Here is a 21,391-nt window from a genome sequence, read left to right as displayed (position 1 = left end):
GAACATGGGTGAAACTGGAAACCATCATTCTCAGCAAACTAACACAGGAACAGAAGACCAGACACCACAAGTTCTCACTCGTGAGTGGGAGTTGAACAATGCAAACACATGGACACAGAGAGGGGAATATCACACACCGGGGCCTGTTGAGGGGTGGGAGTTAGGGGAGGGATAGCATTAGGAGAAATACCTAATGTAGATGACAGGTTGATGGGTGCAGCATACCACCATGGCACGTGTATACCTATGTAACAAATCTGCACGTTCTGCACATGTATCCCAGAATTTAAAGTATAATAATAAAAAAAAATCCTGACCAAATGATTTATTCAATGTAAAATTAATTGTAGGTTAGTGTTGCCAGGAGAGCTTATTACTTAGTTACCATGTATTCCCTCTCATCTCCTGCTTTGTTTATAAAGCTAAAAGCAAATTACTTAGGACAGCCATGTCAAATCACTTTCTTTTCCCAAAGCGTCTGATTTTAGATAGCGCTGTGTGTGTTTTAAAAGCCCCTACCTCAACTTAGGCAAATAGAACCTTCGTTTACCATGCTATTCCCATCCCGCCTTTGAAACTTCTGAAAAGGCAGAGCGGAGTAATTGTTTCAGACATCTGCTTAGCATACTTTGAAGTGCATATAAGTTCTTTTTCAGTTTCATTTGAACCCCAGCTGTCTTCACCGAAGTCTATAATCAATCTGAATTAAGTTGTCCTACTTCTCCTAATAAGTCTCTTATTAAGTTCTGCATCAGCCTCTTAGGGAGACTTAAAAGCTAATTCATGTAGAATTGCCATTTTCTACTAATTCATTTGTCAGCTCTCCAAATTCCAACAAAAACAATTGCAAAGACTATTAATTTGGCTCTTCATAAACAACTTATGTAAGTGTAGTATACATTGGAACCAAACAAACGATTTAAAACAGTGGGTGGGAGGAAATGAGTTGATGGCATTCAAAACGCTTCCTTTTTTGACTGTTATGAAATGCCTTCCACATCGAAAGCATAAAGCTATTTATTTAATAAGGGAAGCATCCTTCTGCTTTTACTTTCATAGATAAGATAATGACTGAGTGAACTTTGCTTAAAGACAGGAAAACGCTTTAGAACAGTTGGAAAAGGAACATGTTCTTTTATTATTGAACTTATTTTAATTTGGACTTCTTTGTGTTATTTTGATGGACTGTGATAAAAGAAGGAGCTAGAATTGGTTACTATTGTTATTGGATTGAATCAGAGTTGTACAGTACTCTTCTGGTCATGGGATATTTAGGAGAACATGGGTAATCAAAATGTTCAGCTAATGAGTTCATCTGACATTGTTCTACTCAAAAAGTGTTTAATTAGATAATAAAAATTTCTCCAAAGAATACCATCCTTCCTACTATTTGAAAACAACCATATCAAAATCTGATCCTATAATATGCCAATCCTGTTTGCTGGGACTTACTCTAGAAGCTTTGTTTGTGGTTGGTAATAACTATAAATACTATTCCTCAAGAGTCTTAGGTAATAAAAGATTATTCAAAAAACTTAAGTAATATACTCTCAGTATTAAAGGATATACAAATGCATTCATTCATTAATTTATAATATGGTTAAAACCTATACCCAGAGAAGTCTGATCCCATTATAGAGTGTGAAAATTTATTTCAAAAATAAAAATTATATTGAGAGTTGTATTAATGGCATCTTAGTTTTCCTGGGAATGTTATTATTTAGCACCAAGCTGAGGGAGCAGCAATTTGTATTAGCCTGTGTATACACGTGCATGTACCACATTAACTAGAAATGGTGCTAAAATGTGAGTTATTTATTTAACTGAAATTCCATATTTCCTAAGAAAATGGAATCACACAGCCAATATATATTTTTAATTATTTTTTGACATCTACCAAAGTTGTGACAAGAATAAAGTTCACAATTCTGTTACTCTCCTACCATGAGTGAAACAGGAAATGCTTTAAGATCAAATAACCCAAGGAGTTTGCTTCTTCCTGTCATGCTTGACAATTACAATTTTCAAAATTTAACAGTTTGCATTGACACCAATATTATGCCTTACACAACCTGAAATTAACTAAGTTAAGCAATGGCATTGAATAATTGTTCTTGGTAAATTAGTTTTCTGGGTGTTATGGGAACAGATGTGTCTGTGATACTAATGTAACTCTCTTGTTTTAATGGGGCCTAAGAAAGAACTTTTTCATAATAAGGTTTTTTCGTGTTAAAATAATATTTTTAGTTATAATTTACACTTACTACAGGTTTTTCTATTTAAAAGCATCTTCCAAAAGCAGTGATTCACAAACTTATTTACTTCAGTTATCTTAACAGCCAAGAAGACATAGCCTGACATCTCCTGCTTCCACTTACCTAGCTCCCTTTTCCATGAGCATGAAATTTCTTTGATGGTTCTTGTTTTATTTTTTAAATCTCACATCAATTTTATGATATTTTCCATAATGCATTCATCATGTTTTAATATGAAGATGCTCTTTCTTCAAGTTCTGAAGTAAAGGAATCTTTCAGCACATTCACCTATGGACATGAAAGCGTAAGTTGAGAATCACAGTATGAAGGATTGCCCAGTTTGTGCAGGCTTTATCTTTTTCCATCAACTTACTTCTTTTATGTACACAGACAAAAAGAGCAGACCCTTGCTATTTCAAATTTACCTTTTGCAGTTTCATCTGATTATTGTGATCCAAAGTTCCATTACTAGTAGCTCTTAATTTTGAACATGTATTATTTGAAGCTTTTGTGCACACTTAACTAATGAGTTAAATGGCGTTTTAAGTCAGGTTCCATGAACGCAGACCCTGAGAACAGGAGTCTAGGTGTCTGTAATTTATAGAGGGTCTGCTCTCAGGAGAAGCCTGTATTGGAGTTAGGGAAGCATAATACAAGAGAAGAAAGAGCCCAGCGAGTATGCCATTTCAGGTGAAACCTCACGTTGTGTCTGATCCAGAGAGAGAGCAAGCGCTGGAGCAGAAACCTCACTGTGGAGTTGTACTTTTATTTTATTTTATTTTATTTTATTTTATTTTATTTTATTTTATTTTATTATTTTATTTTATTTTATTTTATTTTATTTTATTTTATTTTATTTTATGAGATGGAGTTTCGCTCTTTTGCGCCGGCTGGAGTGCAATGGTGGGATCTCAGCTCACCGCAACCTTCGCCTCCCAGGTTCAGGTAATTCTCCTGCCTCAGCCTCCTGAGTAGCTGGGATTACAGGCATGCACCACCAAGCCTGGTTAATTTTTGTATTTTTAGTGGAGACGGTGTTTCACCATGTTAGTCAGGCTGGTCTTGAATTCCTGACCTCAAGTGATCTGCCCGCCTCAGCCTCCCAAAGTGCTGGGATTACAAGTGTAAGCCTCCGCACCCGGCCGGAGTTGTGCCTTTATACCAGTCATTGTCTGTGCCACTGAAGTGCTGGCAAATATTTGTCAACTAGCTCTGAGGTGGGATGAATCCTGGTGTGTATCAAAACCAGTTTTCATGGTGTAAATACTCCCTCCACTGCTGATTTCCAGCTACCAACATAATGCCACTGAATATGGAATTGGGAGGAGATGCACACAATTGGCTCTTGGGCTCTGCTGCAGCACACCACTGGCTGTGGTCCACTCCTGGGATATTGTTACCTCTTGGGCGAGGGGGGTCCCGTAAGCAGAGGTCACATCTGGAGAAGGCAGGTAGCTTTAAGACGTTAATAGTCAACCATCACAGCAGCTGACGGATGGATGCCCAGGTTAGGTGAAGTGTTCCTGCAACTAATAAGTAAACCTAGTAATCCACTCACTCTTCATGTTCAATATGACTTTTTAAATGCTGTTTTGTTTTTGCATGTACAGTAATTCTTTATAAATAATGAGAATTTTGTTTATGGAAAATCCACCTACCCTCCACCCTACCATGAATAGCTTGATAGCTATTCATCAGAATTAGTGATGGAAGAGAAGAGTTAATGAATGAAAAAGTCTAAGAAATTGATCACTATTAGTAAGAAAATGACCTCATAAGTGAGTTTGGCTTTATAGTTATGGAATCTGTAAATGTCTCGGCATTCGAGTTATCAAGACATCATCATTGAGAATGTCAAGAATTTTCAGTGGCAATGATTCTCACTTTAGCATACATCAGAATCACCTGGAGGGCTTTTAGAAACTCAGGTTGGTGAACCCCTTCCCCAGAGTTCCTGGTTCAAAATGTCTGGGGCAAGACTAAGAATTCCCACTGGTTCCCAGGTGATCGTGATGCTGCTGGTTCAGAGATACATTCTGAGAACCAACATTCCACAGTAAAGCTACTGTAAAAAGACATATTTTGTGTAGTGTTAGCATTTCTTCAATTACAAGTAATATATCATTTATTATTTCTTTTATATTTATAAATATCTAGAATATTTAGTTTGAAAACCAATGCAGACACACGGCCTCCTGTTGGATTGATTAATAGTTTAGGTAGGGGAGCATTGTTTCGCTCAGGAACCTTGAAATGAATAATGGCTTCTTTTCTAAATCTCACTTGTGGAAGGCTTTGACAGTTGTTTATTTCGTTTTTTTGATGTTGGTATTTTAATGACAACCAATACAATTTTGGGGTTGCTTCAGATGACCAACAGCATAACTTGCCTTCCCAGTATTAATACTTTAACATTAAAAATATTTAGTCATTGCTGGCCATGGTGTCTCACACCTGTAGCTTTTTATCCCAGCGCTTTGGGAGGCCAAGGTAGGCAGATTGCATGAGCTCAGGAGTTTAAGACCAGCCTGGACAACATAGTGAAACCTCATTTGGACAAAAAATACAAAAATTAACCAGGTGTGGTGGCATGTACCTGTAGTCCCAGCTCCCCAAAAGGCTGGGGCAGGAGGACTGTTTGAACGCAGGAGGTGGAGGCTGCAGTGTGCCCTGTTCACTCCACTGTACTCCAGGCTGGGTGACAAAGCAAGACCTTCTCTCAAACTATATATATATTTAGTCACATAACTTTTCACTTTGTATAAATATTTTTTGCATTTACCAATGAAAACAATTACATTTAAAAATTCTTCTTACACTTTTCTACCAAACATACTGATGATGAAATAGTACTTTATAGAGTTTCTGAATCTAGGATATGAAAAATAGTTGGGATCAGTCAACACTTTTTAAGTAAAATCTACTCGCTAGATATGAATAGCTAATAGCTTCTCCAGGAGTGCCTACATTTTATAACTTACCTTGTCCACCCCTTGAGGCTCTGTGTTCAGGGGGAGGGGATATTTTTGTGTGTGGAAATAGAGATGAGGTAAAAGTGTGGGAGCACTGGGAGAAAGTAGAAAAGAGTCTTAACTGAAGTGGTTGAGGAAGGAGGATTTTTCCCAAAAATGGTGCAAAAAACAATGTATTAAATATCTGTGAAAAAGTTCATGGTTGTGATATAGGGTGAGTGGTATATGAAATGAGAATTATGGGATAAACTAATGGAAACAAATGTCTTAAAATTTGCTTTTAACATTAAACAAAAAACATGAAACACAAACTTTTCCCTCATTCTGGAATCTGGGAGAGGAGAAGGATGAGAAAAAATGAAATTTTACATTAGAAGCAATTTGATTAATGTTCAATGTAAAATTGAAATAGCTATGGTAAAATCCACTCAAATCAAGTGTACATTAAATAATTGAGTTAACTGAATTAGGCAGAGTAAGGGCACATTGATTTTCAGTGTTGTTGAAAATTGGTCCACATATCATTGTTATGCTTTTTGTTTGTAAACCTCAATATTTATTAAGTTTCCACAGTGTGCTCAGCCCTGAAATGTCGAATTCTCTTAACCAGAATGAGGCTGGAGGATCTAACACTAAGATAAATTTCTATTTTCTTTTAAGGAATTGATTTTTATGGTGACATTTTTTTCTTCATAAAGTTAAGAGCCTGCCACTCCTGTTTCAAAACATACTTATTTTTAGAAGTTTGGTTTTCCGGAATTATGCATCGTTATAGACTTAAATGACTCATTTAGAACTTCTCCCTATCAAATATTCACATTCTATCATCATGATCTTAACACGGCATAAGCAAGTTAGTGAACAGAGTGAAGTCAATTTATTGGCAATATATGCCAAAGTACAGGAATTAAGTAGAAACGAAAGTAAATGAAAGTCTTTGGCAATATATTGGTGTGCTTTTTAGAACCAATGACAGACTGCTGCTGAGTCTCCTTTTACTTTTTTCCTACACTTAAAGCATTGTAACCTATTTTGACATCTATCCATTGTAGTGAACCTAAAGCCTATTAGGTCTTATTAAATAATACCCATTTAACTGACCTGTGGTTTAAGTTTCTTATCTGCCCCCAAGCAAGTAGGCCATATGCAACAGCATTTTACCTGCTTCACCTTCTACTTGCCAGTTGGTTTTTGGTCTTCACATATTTCTAGCAGGGATGGGGCTAAAGCAAAGGAGGGAATGGTCCATTGTTTTAGATCTTCACAAAACCAATATACTCCACAAAGGTCATCCAATATCAGGGTGACTTTTGTGCATCCAATAAAGCGTAAGGTTAAAAGAAATATAGGCTAAACAAATGAGCATAAATTCTGTTACTCCTTTGGCTTATGCTGTGAATAAAATATTACCTTTGGAACCATCTCATTTTGTTTTATAAAGGTTGAAGGAAGACATTTTCAAAGTCGTTTCTGCTATAAAACTGCCTAGGGTTTGGGGTTGATTGTTGTATGCAAGAAGGGTCTTGGCGAAATCTGACCCACTTTGAATCTAAAATTACTGAATTCTTAGTGGAAAGATTATTTTTAAAAGATTTTTAAACTCTTTTTTCTACTGAAATTGTATTCTCCTTTAGATAATCAATGCAGTATCACCCCCACAGATTTTGAGGGCACTAAATCATACTCCTATTTTGAAAAAGAAAAATGTTTATTGCTATTAAATATATCTGTTAGTTGAATATCAATCACTTTTTCTAAAGGGTAGATTTGGCCAATGAGTGATTTTTTTTTTTTTTTTTTTTTTTTTTGGAAATCGCATCTGAGAACCTTGTTTAGACAGCTTGACACTTAGAGTCATTTGTGTAAGTAGTAATTTATTCATCATTTGCGGGTGCTTAACTGGACATTATCATGATAGCAGTTGTCATAACAGACTATTACAGGATATGAATTTAGATATTACCTTAAGATGTGATCAGAAAAATCAGAATAATATCTTGAAAATATCAATTTTATGGTGAGAAAAATGACAAACTGAATAAACTATTGACTCAAGAAGTTAGACCTTTCACATACTCGTGTATTCACAGAGGTAAAAATAACAACTAATAATATATCCAGAGGGCCCGCATTGCTCAGAAGTGAATACATAACACTTTCTTTTCAGCCTCAGAATATGATGAAAAGAAGATGAACCATTATTTTAAATATTTAGCAATATAATTTTTAAACAGGATGTTGCATAGATTTTAATGAAGAAAATTCATTTTATGTTCCTTTCATTTGACTTTAAGTAGTTGAATATCCTGCTTTTTTGTTTTGCTTGCAAGAAATAAAGCCATTTTAGAAAGACTAAAAACATTAATTACATTTAGGAACTACAATAATCTGAAAGTAAAATTGGATATTAAAGGACATTTTTGCAATCCTTTTAACCCTCTTCTGTGTATTATTTTTATCACAGCTCTTAAAAAATTTGTATTAATCTTTGATTCATTTCTGCTTTAGTATTTCTAAGTTAATAATATATTGAATGAAAAATCAGATCAGTAAAAATCCATTTTGTTTCAGTAGTGAGTGCCTTCCCCCTAGAACCAAAACTAAATAAATGTGCTCCATCTAAAGCAAACTAGGTACGGCATATTGCACGGGTAACTCACAATTCTAGATTCCTCTATTAATCATCATTCAGACATGCAGAGGTAGCTTAATTTGCTTTAATAAGTGAAAACAGAATCTCTTTGAGACTGCTATCTACAATATTATACTTTGTCCTGCATTTTCTTGGTCAAAAATTTTATTTGATAGCTAATATGCCTAAACTTCTCATCCATCTTTGTAACACCCCTAAAGTATGCATGTTACTGTCTCTTTTCTACGCAAGTGCAAAATATTTGTAAATGAACTTCGTTACAGTCTATTATTTGATGACTTCTTAGTTCATATCATTATTTAAGTAACTTTTCTTTAGTGGAAAAGCCCAAAAATTAGGAAGGAGGGGGGAGAGAGAGAGAGAGATATCATCTGTAATCTCAGCCCCAGCAACTATAATCCCAATCCCTGCAAGGGCCTCTTTGGGCAAAGAAGAAAACGGCACTGTTTTTTTGAAGAGATCCCTGGTCCTATGCCAAGCCTAACCAATTTGGTAATAGACCCCAGGCTGGATTTCAGTTGAATTTTACTATTCCACTCTACGTGATGGCCTTGGTTTGTAGTCTTCTAGTCTTTTCATATATAAATATTTTTAATGCTTTTATTCCGTGTTGTTAAAATGCCCTCGAAAACATGCACTAACTTGTACCACCACCAACAAGCAGAATATATTTTCCTTGAATAGGTTACTTCCTCTCTTTTTTCCCACTTACTCCATTTTTATTTTAAAAATCTCTGGTAGAGACCAAAAACTGAAATGTTATATTCTTGCCCAAAGAGTGAGAGATGCTTCAGAAATTAGCCAATGCTCCAATATAGATCAAGTGATAGATATAAATAATTCAGATATGGAATTTAAGGAAAATGAGCAGCTTTCTCTTATTTAGGAACTCAGTGTCAGGTTTCTGTAAGAACCTATGTTTATGAAGCAGTCTGAGAATAGCTATTGGTCTGAAGTATGAGTAATTAGTACAGAAGTGCCTAATTCTCTTGACTGCTTGTTCTTTAATAAAAATGTATTGAGGTATTATCATGTACTAGGGCTTGGCATATACTGGTGAAAAACAATAATGTAGAATTGCCTTAATAAATTTTCTGGTCTTGGGAACAGACAATGAATAAATGAATAGGCAAATATATATGCACTTGCAAATTGTGATCAGGGTTAAGAAGGAAACTAGGATGTTAAGAGGCAGGGGAAAAGGAAACACTTTATATAAGGCAACAAACTGGGGATAGGCTATCTTTAATAGTCACATCTAACTGAGATCAGAAGTATATGAATAAGAGCTAGCTAGGCATAAAGTGGATATGTAAAACTCCAAGCAAAGGGAACAGTGTATCTGAAGGTTCTAAGTCAAGAGTAAGCTTGGGTCAGGCACGGTGGCTCATGCTTGTAATCCTAACACTTTGGGAGGATCACTTGAGTCCAGGAGTTTGAGACCAGCCTGGAAAACATAGAGAGACCCCGTCTCTCAAAAAAAAAAAAAAAAAAAAAAAAAAAAAAAAAAAAAAAAAAATCAATACCAGTGGTGTGTGCCTGTAGTCCTGGATAACTTGGGAGGCTGAAGCAGGAGGATCGCTTGAGCCCAGGAGTTTGAGGCTGCAGTGAGCTATGATCGCACTGCTGCACTCCAGCCTGGGCAACAGAGAGAGACCTTGTCTGAAAAATAAAATAAAAATAAATAAATTTAAAAAGGTTGATGAGTTCTAGGAACTCAGCATTTTCTAACTTCTTGTTAGAAATGCCAGATTCTCGGGCCCACCTTAGACCCATTGAATCAAAAGCACTCAGTGGGACTCAGCAATCTCTGTGTTAACAAGCCTTTCGCATGATGATGAGATGCACACTAGTGTGTGAGAATCACTGCCTTAGACTGATGTTTTGAGCTATTTAGGGGAGGGAGAGGGCCCATTCAGGGACAATGGTGGTTAACACATGTGGCACATACCAAGAAATGATTGCAAGCCCAAAAATGTGTTAAATGTAAAACTTAAGGCCAGGCATAGTGGCTCACGCCTGTAATCCCAACACTTTGGGAGGCCGAGGTGGGTGAATCACCTGAGGTCAGGATTTCAAGACCAGCCTGGCCAACATGGTGAAACCCAGTCTCTGCTAAAAATAGAAAAATTAGCCAGGCATGGTGGTAGGCACCTATGATCCCAGCTACTCAGGAGGTTGAGGCAGGAGAATCGCTTGAACCCAGGAGGCGGAGGTTGCAGTGAGCCGAGATCGCACCACTGCACTCCATCCTGGGCAACAAGAGCAAAACTCCATCTCAAAAAAAAAGTAAAACTTCATCTTTCTGAAATAACTTCTGAATTTGAAGATGAACATCCTCATGGTTGATATTTTAATGGTTTATGGATTATTACTTACTTTTAAGGAAGTTAATGGCTTTCATTAACTGCCATTTTGCTTCATTTTGTCATATATAATAAAAATTTTTCAGACAGAAAATACTGGCATTTTTTTCTGTTTCCTTAGCAACCTAAAGCATGGCCTGCTTAAATGACTTATTTGTACTCATTAAAAACCTTTTTGTGTTAATTGTGCATATTTTGTATTTAGCCTCTGTGAAACACTCATGAACTACCTTTTTATTTGTTTTAATTGTGTCATTGGAAAGCCTGCAGTGTTTTGTGGGGTTTTTTGTTTTGTTTTGTTTTTTGGTTTTTGTTTTGGTTTTGTTTGCTTTTTGTCTATAAAGGAGAGATAACTGGCAGTCAGAGTTAGGATTATAGAAACGTTTTCCCAAGGAAATTAAAGGAACTAAAATTTGTTCAAGTTTCTTCTTCTATAAATTGTACTTATTTTGATTTTTTAAAATTGTGGTAAAATACAAATTACATGAAGTTTACTATCTTAACTCTATTTAAATGTGTACTTCCATGGCGTTATGTACATTTATGTTGTTCTGCTGCCATCACCACCATCTCCAGAACTCTTCTCATCTTGCAAAACTGAAACTCTGTGTCTATTCAACAATAATCCCCGCCAGGCATGGTGGCTCACACCTGTAATCCCAACACTTTGGGAGGCCAAGGCAGGCGGATCACCTGAGGTCAGGGGCTCGAGAACAACCTGGCCAACATGATGAAACCCCATCTCTACTAAAAATACAAAAGTTAGCCAGGTGTGGTGGCGCACACCTGTAATCCCAGCTACTTGGAAGTCTGAGGCAGGAGAATCACTTGAACCTGGGAGGCGGAGGTTGCAGTGAGCTGAGATCGAAATCATGCCACTGCACTCAGCCTGGGCAACAGAGTGAGACTCTGTCTCAAAAGGAACAAAAAAGAAAACACAACAATAATTCCCCATTGCTTCCTGCCCCCAGCCCCTAGAAACCACCATTCTACTTCCTGTCTATAAATCTGAATACTCATTTCTATATCTTCTTTGAAGAAATGTCTATTCAGGTTACTTGCTCAGTTTTTAGTCAGGTGATTTGTTTTCCTGCTATTGAGTTGTAGGAGTTCCTTGTGTATTTTGAATACTAACCCCTTACCGGGTGTATGGTTTGCAAAATATCAATTGCTGCTGCTATGTTCAACTTGTTCTTAAAAATAAAAACTTTTCCTTTGTGGTCAATACTTCCCTGTTCCTCATTTCCAAATTTTATACACAAAGGAAATATGAGCACACAGAAAAGAAAGAAGATGGACACTATTAATATGGCCAAGATATAATTTGGCTTTTATTTTAAGAACGTTGGAGTTACAAGCTTCATAGAAAGCCATGTCCTAAAAGATGAAGAATTATGATCAATGCAAAGAGAAAATGTTAAAAAGAAAAAGTTATCCTTTTATGTTTGGGTATATATTCTTTTTCGATATTGTAAAGAGAAGCTAGAGTTTTTTGTTTTTGTTTTTGTTTTGTTTTTGAGACAGAGTTTCGCTCTTGTTGCCTAGGTTGGAGTGCAATGTTGCAATCTCAGCTCACTGCAACCTCCACCTCCCGGGTTCAAGCCATTCTCCTGCCTCAGCCTCCAGAGTAGCTGGGACTACAGGTGTGCACCACCATGCCCAGCTAATTTTTCTGTTTTTACTAGAGACAGGGCTTCACCCTATTGGCCAGGTTCGTCTGGAACTCCTGACCTCAGGTGATCCACCCGCCTCAGCCTCCCAAACTGCTAGGATTACAGGCATGAGCCACCGTGCCTGGCCGAGATTGTTTTTCATAAAAAGATGTGGATTCTTTATGGAAAACACAGAGCAGTTAATTGCTATTTTTTTAATGCCACAAATTTGGAAGTGTGTTGAGTCTGAGAAGAAACCATACTTAAAATCTAATTACTGATAATCGCTTGGGAAATAAAAGCCCTAAATTTCTTCATGCCTACAAACTTGATATTGTTTTCCTAAGATCTTATTTTTTTTACTTTAACCTTTCTTAAGTGTTTCTGATTATGCTAAATCTAGGCCATTAGTTCTGAGTCTGTTTCATTATTTATATTCTTATTCAGTTTGCTCATCAAAAGTGTTCATGCCCAAATATGAAAGTTTACAAGAATTGCCCTGAAAACTGAATGCAAGGAGACAATGAAAAGAAACTGCATAATATTTTGTCTTCAGGCTATCACAATAAAAACTGTTGCCGGAAAAAAAATGCAATCACATCTCTACTTTTTTTAAAAAAAAGTACATGCTTCAATGGCATAATTTATTGTCAAGAATGTCTCTACCAGAAGCATAAGTGATGCTAAAGGCAGAGGGTTGTATTCACTCAGTCTGCAAAGTATTCCCTTTGTCTTAGCTCCACGCAGTCCCTCAGAATTTGGCAGAAACGAGGGACTCAACTTTAGAGAAAGGGTGACAATCCCAGTTTTGTTAGAGAGCTATGAAATAGCCCCATAGTGTTAGTAATGAGAATTCACTTAAGAAGTCTCCTGCAGGCCAGGCGCGGTGGCTCAGGCCTATAATCCCAGCGCTTTGGGAGGCCGAGGCAGGTGGATCACCTGAAGTCAAGAGTTTGAGACCAGCCTGGCCAACATGGTGAAACCCCATCTCTTCTAAAAATGCAAAATTAGCCAGGCGTGGTGGCGGGCACCTGTAATCCCAGCTACTCAGGAGGCTGAGGCAGGAGGATCACTTGAACCTGGGAGGTAGCAGTTGCAGTGAGCCGAGATTGCACTTCAGCCTGGGCAACAAGAGTGAAACTCCACCTTGGGGAAAAAAAAAAAAAAGGAAGGAAAGGAAGGAAAGAAAAAAAGGAAAGGAAGGAAGGAAGGAAGGAAAAAACAGAAAGAAAGAAGTCTCCCAAAAAAAGAAAGGAAGAAGTCTTCTGTATAAAAAAGGAAAGAAAGAAAAGAAGGAAGAAAAGAAAAGAAGTCTCCTGAAAAAACAAACAAACAAACAAACAAAAAACTAAAATGTAAGTGCTTGACAACTGAAGTTCAAGGGTAATGGCTATCGGGAAAGCAGATGAAGTTAATCTAAGTAGTTGATGCTGTTGGTGCCCCAGCCAGATTCGTTCACTGGGTTGGTGCGCCCATTCCTCAGTGACTCTGAGTATTGGCTGCTAAAGCCTCATGGTTTCACCCCTTTCCAGAAAACCTCCCTCAGTCAAAAGCAAGCTACCTTGACTGGCACGTTCCACCACACCTTCTCGCTTAAAACCACCAGGGGTACAAAGGGACAACCCCTTTGTCTCAACATGGGACCTGCTGTTGTACAATTTGTGCTCTGGAAATTCCCATGGGGCCAGATTGATGCTGGTCTCCAGCCCATACCACATCCCAACTTAACTTTCTTGCCCTGTCTTCCTGCTTCTATCACTCCCTTTTTCTTAAGAGCACTCAGACTCTGCTTCTCTAAAACCTGGATGAAGGCAGTAGGTATCGGAAAGAAAAGCTGTACCTACATTCTGGGCACCAGAACAGTCAGGGAACCAACCAGAGTGAAAAGTCAAAAATTACAGATAACGATGGAAGTCTCTGAGCCTGATACATTTCATGAAGGGCTTGCTTACACCCCAACTTGTGTTTCTTTTTAATTGTTTCAACAGCATTTGAGTAGCTCATTCCGCCCAGGTTTTTGAGAGATTCCAGTAGGCCTCTGATCCTCTGGAAAAAGCAAGATACAATCCTGGACTCTCTTGGTCCCATGAGGATGATATATCTGCTGATAAATGCAGAAGCTGCAAAACATAGCTGGGCTGTACCTGCTGCCAATTCCTGGGTAACTGCATTCTGTGAGGGCTTCCCTGAACCACATGGAAGAACCCCAGGATAAGTAGTAAACACCAATATTTATAGGACATGATTTCTAATTGCTCATCCTTGGCTTCTCATGACTAGCTCAGCATGAAGAATGCTGGGACTTTTCCTAGCAACTCCTCTTTTTAGGCTATTTTTCAAGAGTCTTGGTTAACAAACATTTGTTTGACAAGGATTCATGGTAGACAGCAATGCTATTAGTCCCTACTTAAGTAATATTTGTCATGTAAATTTATCTGCACAGTGTATGTAGCCCAAGAATAACACTTCATTGTTGGAACCTAGTAATTCTGAATTCGTAGTAAGTGAGATAGGACCTCTATGAGTTAGTGGTTAAGATTTTGGGAGGAATATTTAACATCCCTAAGAAGGGAAGTTTTTCAAATGCTGAGAAGCACTATATATATTTATATATATATAGCCAGATATATAGATAGCCAGATATATATATATAATGTGTGTGTGTGTGTGTGTGTGTGTGTATCACACCATTTATAAATAAACTCATAAGTGGCAAATCCAGTAGAGCTAATGTGAGCATCCCAGAGTCTCCCCTCTCTGTCGCTTGTTTGTGCAGCTACTCCTGCTGTGGCCTTTTATGGATTATCCTGGACCTCCACAACTGACCCCTCTACTTTCTCTCCATCTACAAGCTTCATTTTGCTTTGCTTTCCTCCTAATCCAGTTTAGATTCTACGGTATGTTTCTTCAATTACATCCTGGCTAATATTGAAACTTCCTTATCCCTAAATGTGTGAGCCACAGTCATCCGACGAAACCCCAAACCTGGATCAACTGTTTTCTCCATGCTTACATGCAACACTGTTGGAGAAAATGAGAAAGTCAGGCAGATTGATTCTGCTAAAAAATGTTGAACCTCATCCTCAAGTGGGCCCTCAACACTGTTTGCCAACCTCATTACATTTCTTAGGTCAACTCCCTCTCAGTCTCTATTACGATTAATTCAAATGTTCCCACTCACCCTTAATTCATGTTTTCATTCAGTGACTATTCATTGCACACCAGGCACTGCACGCTATGCCAGGCACTGCAGACTATGCCAGGTCTGTTGATTCCTACTTCACAGAGGAAATAAAACCCCTCCAAGCAGAATTCCCTCAATTTACTCTTTCCAGTCTTTCCAACTGACCTTCTGTGCTTTGCAGTAGGAAGGTTCTCTTAACTGTCAAGTCAAAATTCCTCTCTCAAAAATGAGATTCCCTTGTTAATAGACAATTCCTTCCTTTTCTTAGAAAAGTAGTAGATGATTGTAATTTTAAATGCGTATTTGAACAAATCCTTAGCTACATAAAGATAAGCAAAGATATGACAGGCAATTTAATTTTTATGAAGAAAAAACTTATTATATCAGACTTACATATCATTCTAAATCAGTACTTTTGTATCTATAATCAGACAACATTTAATGAACTGAAAATTCTGCCTGCGTGAAACTAGTCATAATAAAATTAGACTTGGTTTGCTGTTTCATGGAGAACACATTTCAGATGTTTAAGTGATTCGAAGAAAACCCACCATATAATGGCTTTCTTCAATGTTTTCTCACTAACTGCTTCCAAGCTGGAATAAAATCTAATGCAATCCTGATATCATTTAAATAGCACATTATATTGCTCAGCGTTAACTGTGCTTTTTGACATTTTAGGTATAGTGTTTAATAATTTAAACACAAATTTATGTGTGTCATATTAAAAGCTCTAATCTGTGAAATATAGCCAAACCAATGTCACATCTATTTAAATAGCTAAGTACCTGTGTTCACCCTTCACAGGGTGAGGGTCTTGTGACTCTGTGTTTAGGTGGCCATACTTCTTGTTATGTATGCTTCTGGGCACTGAGAGCCCACAGCAATGAGCCATCCTTGGGTGGTACAGAGCTGCTACCAAAACCTGAGTCAAATGCCAAAGTGAAGACTGACATGAGCATTCTCCTGCCTCCTTTTCCTTTTTATCTTTCCTACTATCTGTTATCTCCTTTCTTCCACCTTCATGTGTTGAGTGCCCTCATGATTTCTAGACGACTGAAGTCCTTTAGTCTGCTCAGCCCCATCTAGAGATTTCCCTGAAGTGAACCTTTGCCCCCAGTTATCTGTTTATCAACTGACCTCGCACCAATCAAAGCTTCCATTGTCAAATATTTTAACAGAAATTTAGGAATTCAGATTAAACTGAACATTTGGCATTTTTTTCTTTTTTTGTGTGTGTTTTTTGAGACAGAGTCTCGCTGGGTCACCCCAGCTGGAGTGAGTGCAGTGGTGCCATCTTGGCTCACAGCAACCTCCAACTCTCAGGTTCAAGCGATTCTCATGCCTCAGCCTCCCGAGTAGCTGGGACTGCAGGCATGCACCACCACGCCCAACCAATTTTTGTATTTTTAGTAGAGACAGAGTTTCACCATGTTGGCCAGTCTGGTCTCGAACTGCTGACCTCAAGTGATCCACCCTTCCACCCGCCTCGGCCTCCCAAAGTGCTGGAATTACAGGTGTGAGCCACCGCGCCTGGTCTGGGTTGTTTTCTTCATCTTTAGCAGTTGTCTTGTTCACAACTACTTCAACAATATTTATTTTCTTTTTCTTTTTGAAGCAGCTTTCCAGAGTACTTGGCCTGGTTTTTATAGAAATCATAACTTTTTTCTTTTCTTTTTAAACTAGTATTTTTATGATTTAGGGGATATTTATGAAATTATGTAGTCACAATAGTAACTGGCAAAGATAGGTTTGAGAACATACACACAACTGACGGTTGTAAAAAATCAACTAATGGGAGCAGAAGGTCCACACATACTGACAGGCACCTCGAACGTTTTATTGAGGCTGTGCGAGTTTCCCATCACTGCTGTTTCACAAAGAGAATGAAGACTTTGGCTAATTTGGTGAGTCTTAAGTGGAGATTAGTTAAGAGAACTTCCATTATCATTGCTTGAAAGGAGCAAAAAAAAAAAAAAAAAAGAAATGACAAGATCTTATGGTAAACTTTAAAGAAGAAAAGTAAATTTTAAAAAGAAAAAGAGGGAGGAAAAGGGAGAACGTTGCAATTAATTATGAGTACCAAAACTTATTTTTGAATCCCTTTCATCCTCCAAAACATTGATGCAGGATTAAAATTGTGTGCTCAGGAATTTGGGGGAGAAAATGAAAATCAAAATATTCTAATAAGAGACATTTGAAAATGTACATTGTGTCACCTAAAGGGAACTGAAATCTAGATATGACTTAACGAGGTAGGATAATCAGCTTACTGGCTTGAGAGTCTTGCTTGTAAAGAGAGATGATTAACACAAAGGACTCACCTGTATTACTGAAAGATGCTGCCTACTGGCTTGCCCTCTCTGTAGAGGTTCCTGTTTACAGTTTCTCCTCACATGATATTTATTTGTGGCTGCTAGAAATGCATGTTATTATCCAGAAGAGAATGGTTTCATTTTGTAATTGTTGTCCCTGTCCAAGTTTCCCCCATTGACATTTAAGAAATCTGTTTTCTAACCTTTCTATTATGCGAAACAAAATTATTATGGATCATTTCCTTTTAGAGATAAGTATTCATATATACGGATTTAAACCACCTTTCTCCACGGGCACTTATTCTGATACTTTTAATCCATGTATTTATTCATAAGGAAATGGAATAATATTTAGTATCAACCCCTATAAAACTTTCTGAATCTCACACTGATTCCAATGACATTCCACTAACACGAAGTTGAATAAAGATGAATACATCACATATGATTTTTTTTTTGTACATGTGTGGTCAGAAGGGGCTCTCTTCTGTTTGTGTTTATTAATATATAATTCATATACTTTAAAATTCACTCTTTTAAAGTGCACAATTCAATGGTGTTTAGTATATTCACAAGGTTGTGCCACCATCACCATTGTTTAATACCAGAACATTTTCATTATCCTCCAAAAGAAACCCCATGATTGCTTAATGTAATGTTTTTAATGATCACTTTTTAAAACTTTGTTAAACAGAGCGATTATCACAATGTCTTATATTATCTAAGAACTACATAACAGTCTTATACTCTATACAACACCACAGGTTAGTGAAGTATTCGGGTTGTTTTGAGAGGATAATGTCATTCTTATTTTGAATGTACATACTGGCTCCTTTGATTTGGAGTGGGAAGAAATGCAAGGTTTATAAATGAGGTCAGTGTAACCAATGGTTTTATCAACATAGTGAACCAGACAGAGAAATAACACCTGCCCAGATCAAGCAAGTCAAAACAACACGCATAATCAAGTAAGTGATGCTGTCCTTGTACACAGACATTACATTACACAAACTGTTCTCCTAAGTGAGGGAATTTGTCCCTTAGAAATTGCTTATTGGAACATTTGGACATCATGCATCATGTTAAAGATCCATAAATGCCATCTCGATAGGGTAGATATGATGCATGGTAATATCTCCCCCATATCTGCATAGGGTTCTTCTGCTCAATGGATTGCTGTGATGTATTGCATCAGAGACTTCTGCTCTAGTGCTTCAGAGAGAGCTGAGAAGCCCCTCGGGAGCCTTCTGAAGTCATTGCTACAAGGACTAAAATACCAGGAGATCAAGAAGTCATTCTTAGGACTTGACAAAATATCCTACTCCCTAAATGAAACTGTTATGATGTGGTTGGTGCAAAGTATGGATGCAATATTTTATGACTGAATGTATCTTTCTATTGTAAAAAAAAAATTAAGGATCCATTTCTGGTTGTGACATGAGTAGAATTTAGAATCCAGCAGCAATATATTTTTTCCTGTTACTTTGCCAATCCAGAATTTCTTAGGGGAAGCATATAATATAATAGTTAAGAATATATATTCTAGAGGCAGGCAAACCTGCATATATGTATCCCAGGTTCCTCAATTTTTACCCATGAGAGCTTGGCAAGGTTTGTTTGTTTTGAAAACAAACCTTTGCAAGTTTGTTTTCTCATATATAAAATTATAATTCTCCAACTACTGGCCTCATAGGATTGTTGGAAAGAAAGAAAATCAGTTTATGTATGTATAGAGCTCATCATGGCATTAGGCACCTAGGAAGTGCTCAACAAATAGTAGTTATTGTTCCTCCATTGACAAATATCCATTGTTATTATACTACCATAATAGACTGTCTTAGTCTGTTCCAGCTGCTATAATAGAAATGCCATAAATTGGATAGGTTGTAAAACAACAAAAACGTATTTCTCACTGTTCTGGAGGTTGAGACGTCCAAGATCAAAATACCAGCAGATTTGGTATCTGGGGAAGGCCCATTCCTCATAGAAAACACCTTCTCACTGCACCCTCACATGCCGAAAGGAGCTAGCTAGCTCTCTGAGGTCTCTTCTGTAAGGGCACTAATCCCAAAAAATCACCTCCCTAAAGGCCCCATCTCCTAATACCATTGCCTTAGGTGTTGGGATTTCTTTTTCTTTCTATTTTTTAGGATTTCAACATAGGAACTTGAGGGGGAACACAAACATTCAAACCATAGCATAGAGCAAACATTACTGGCACCGCACCCTAAAGAGAATAAGCCCAGGTATCAATTCTTCTTGTTTTAAATATTCTCATCTTCCAATTTGCTTTTGACTATTGTACACAGGCACTTCGAGGAGAAATTGCACCTCTGAAAGAGAATGTGAGCCACGCCAATGACCTTGCTCGCCAGCTTACCACTTTGGGCATTCAGCTCTCACCATATAACCTCAGCACCTTGGAAGACCTGAACACCAGATGGAAGCTTCTGCAGGTAGGCACATAGTAAACATTGTTGTCCTTTGTTACAGTAAAATAATATACAGATACAATTTGTAAAGAACAATGAAAGTACTTTTTTCATTTAATGTTCATGGTAATATTTGTGAGGATAGGATATTTTATATTAGTTTATAATTCCCATCTAAACATTTTCAAATTATTAATATTAATTTTGGAAGCAATGAAAAGTTAGAGTTTCGTATATGTCTTAGTCTGTTTAGTGTTGCTATAAAGAAATACTCGAGGCTGGGTAATTTATAAGGAAAAGGTGTTTATTTGGCTCAGTTCTGCAGGCTGTACAAGAAGCATCTGCTTCTGGTGAGGGCTTCAGGCTGCTTCCGCTAATGGCAGAAGGCAAAGGGAAGCTGGTGTACAAAGATCACACAGCAAGAGAAGAGGAGAAAAAGAGGGAGGGGAGGTGCCAGTTCTCATGAAAACTGCTAGAGCAAAACCTCACTCACTACCGTGAGAATGGCACCAAGCCATTCATGAGGGATTCATTCCTACAACCCAGACACCTTCCACTAGGCCTTACCTCTAACATTGGGGATCAGATGTCGACATGAGAGTTAGAGGGAACATCTAAACTCTGTGTAGCAGTATTCTTACAATAAACATAGAAAATAATGCTGAATCATGATGGAAGAAGTGAATTGCCGCCATGCAGTTCCTTTGTACTCTTACTGCTTGGATTCTTAAAATCATCTTTCCCTTTGAAATCCTAATTTAAACAAGAGTCAATAGTAAGATATGTCCAAAAGTCATTTAAAGAAACAGCATCCTATCACAAACTTACATGTGAAAGTTTTTCATAGGTTTGCACAATAAATACAGGGAATGTCAGTGTGCTCAAGGTCACACTTACTAGCTGTGGGACCTGGAGCAAATTACTTAACCTTTCTGAGCCTCAGTCTTTCATCTGAAAAAAAAATGGGGTAATAAAATTATCTACAATATCAGTTTATTATTAGGATGAATAAGTCAAAATAAATGGAAAGTGCTTGGAAGCAAACATGCCAAATGATAAACACTCTACAAATTCTAGTTCTTGATATGATTATTATTATTATTATTATTATTATTATTACAGTACACAGGTTTTGGAATCTAACATATTAGCTGAGTGACCCTGAGGCCAGTTAATCTCTCTGGTTGTCCATTTACTCATCTCTAACATGGTTACTGTAACATTGAATGAGTTAATTCACGTAGGGTAATGGTTGTAGTGGTGGAAGAGATGTGTCTACCTTCTCAGTGGGAAGGACACCATGTTATACCCCAACACCCTAAAATTAGTTTAACCATAGAATTAGAGAATCATTTTCTCTCCTTTCCAATTTCATAGGATGCAGAAGGTATGCTCCTGAGGAAATTGGGTTTAAAAATACTTGGTTTTAACTTTTTAATAAGAAAAATGTAATAAACCAGATCACTTTCCTATTGTCAGTCCATTTAGGGGTGTGATTGAAAGCCCTGTTAAAGAATTGCTAGATCTTTAATAAAAATAAGTTGTAAATCCAAGACCTCTTG

General features: G+C 37.4%; 1 protein-coding gene across 3 annotated transcripts in view; it reads left to right on the top strand.

Moving 5' to 3' along the window:
- The window catches only part of DMD (dystrophin), a 2,245,117-nt gene that overhangs the window by 1,879,577 nt on the left and 344,149 nt on the right, over positions 1–21,391 (top strand). For all 3 annotated transcript variants that reach the window (XM_030933724.1, XM_030933725.1, XM_030933726.1), the window contains one exon: positions 19,707–19,853. In XM_030933724.1, coding sequence (XP_030789584.1) covers positions 19,707–19,853 — 147 coding nt within the window. The remainder of the gene's footprint in view (positions 1–19,706; positions 19,854–21,391) is intronic.

This window comes from Rhinopithecus roxellana, chromosome 7 (assembly GCF_007565055.1).
Source record: "Rhinopithecus roxellana isolate Shanxi Qingling chromosome 7, ASM756505v1, whole genome shotgun sequence".
In the NCBI taxonomy this organism is placed as follows: domain Eukaryota; kingdom Metazoa; phylum Chordata; class Mammalia; order Primates; family Cercopithecidae; genus Rhinopithecus; species Rhinopithecus roxellana.
Note: the sequence above shows the minus strand (reverse complement) of the source record. Positions and strands in the feature narration are given on the sequence as shown.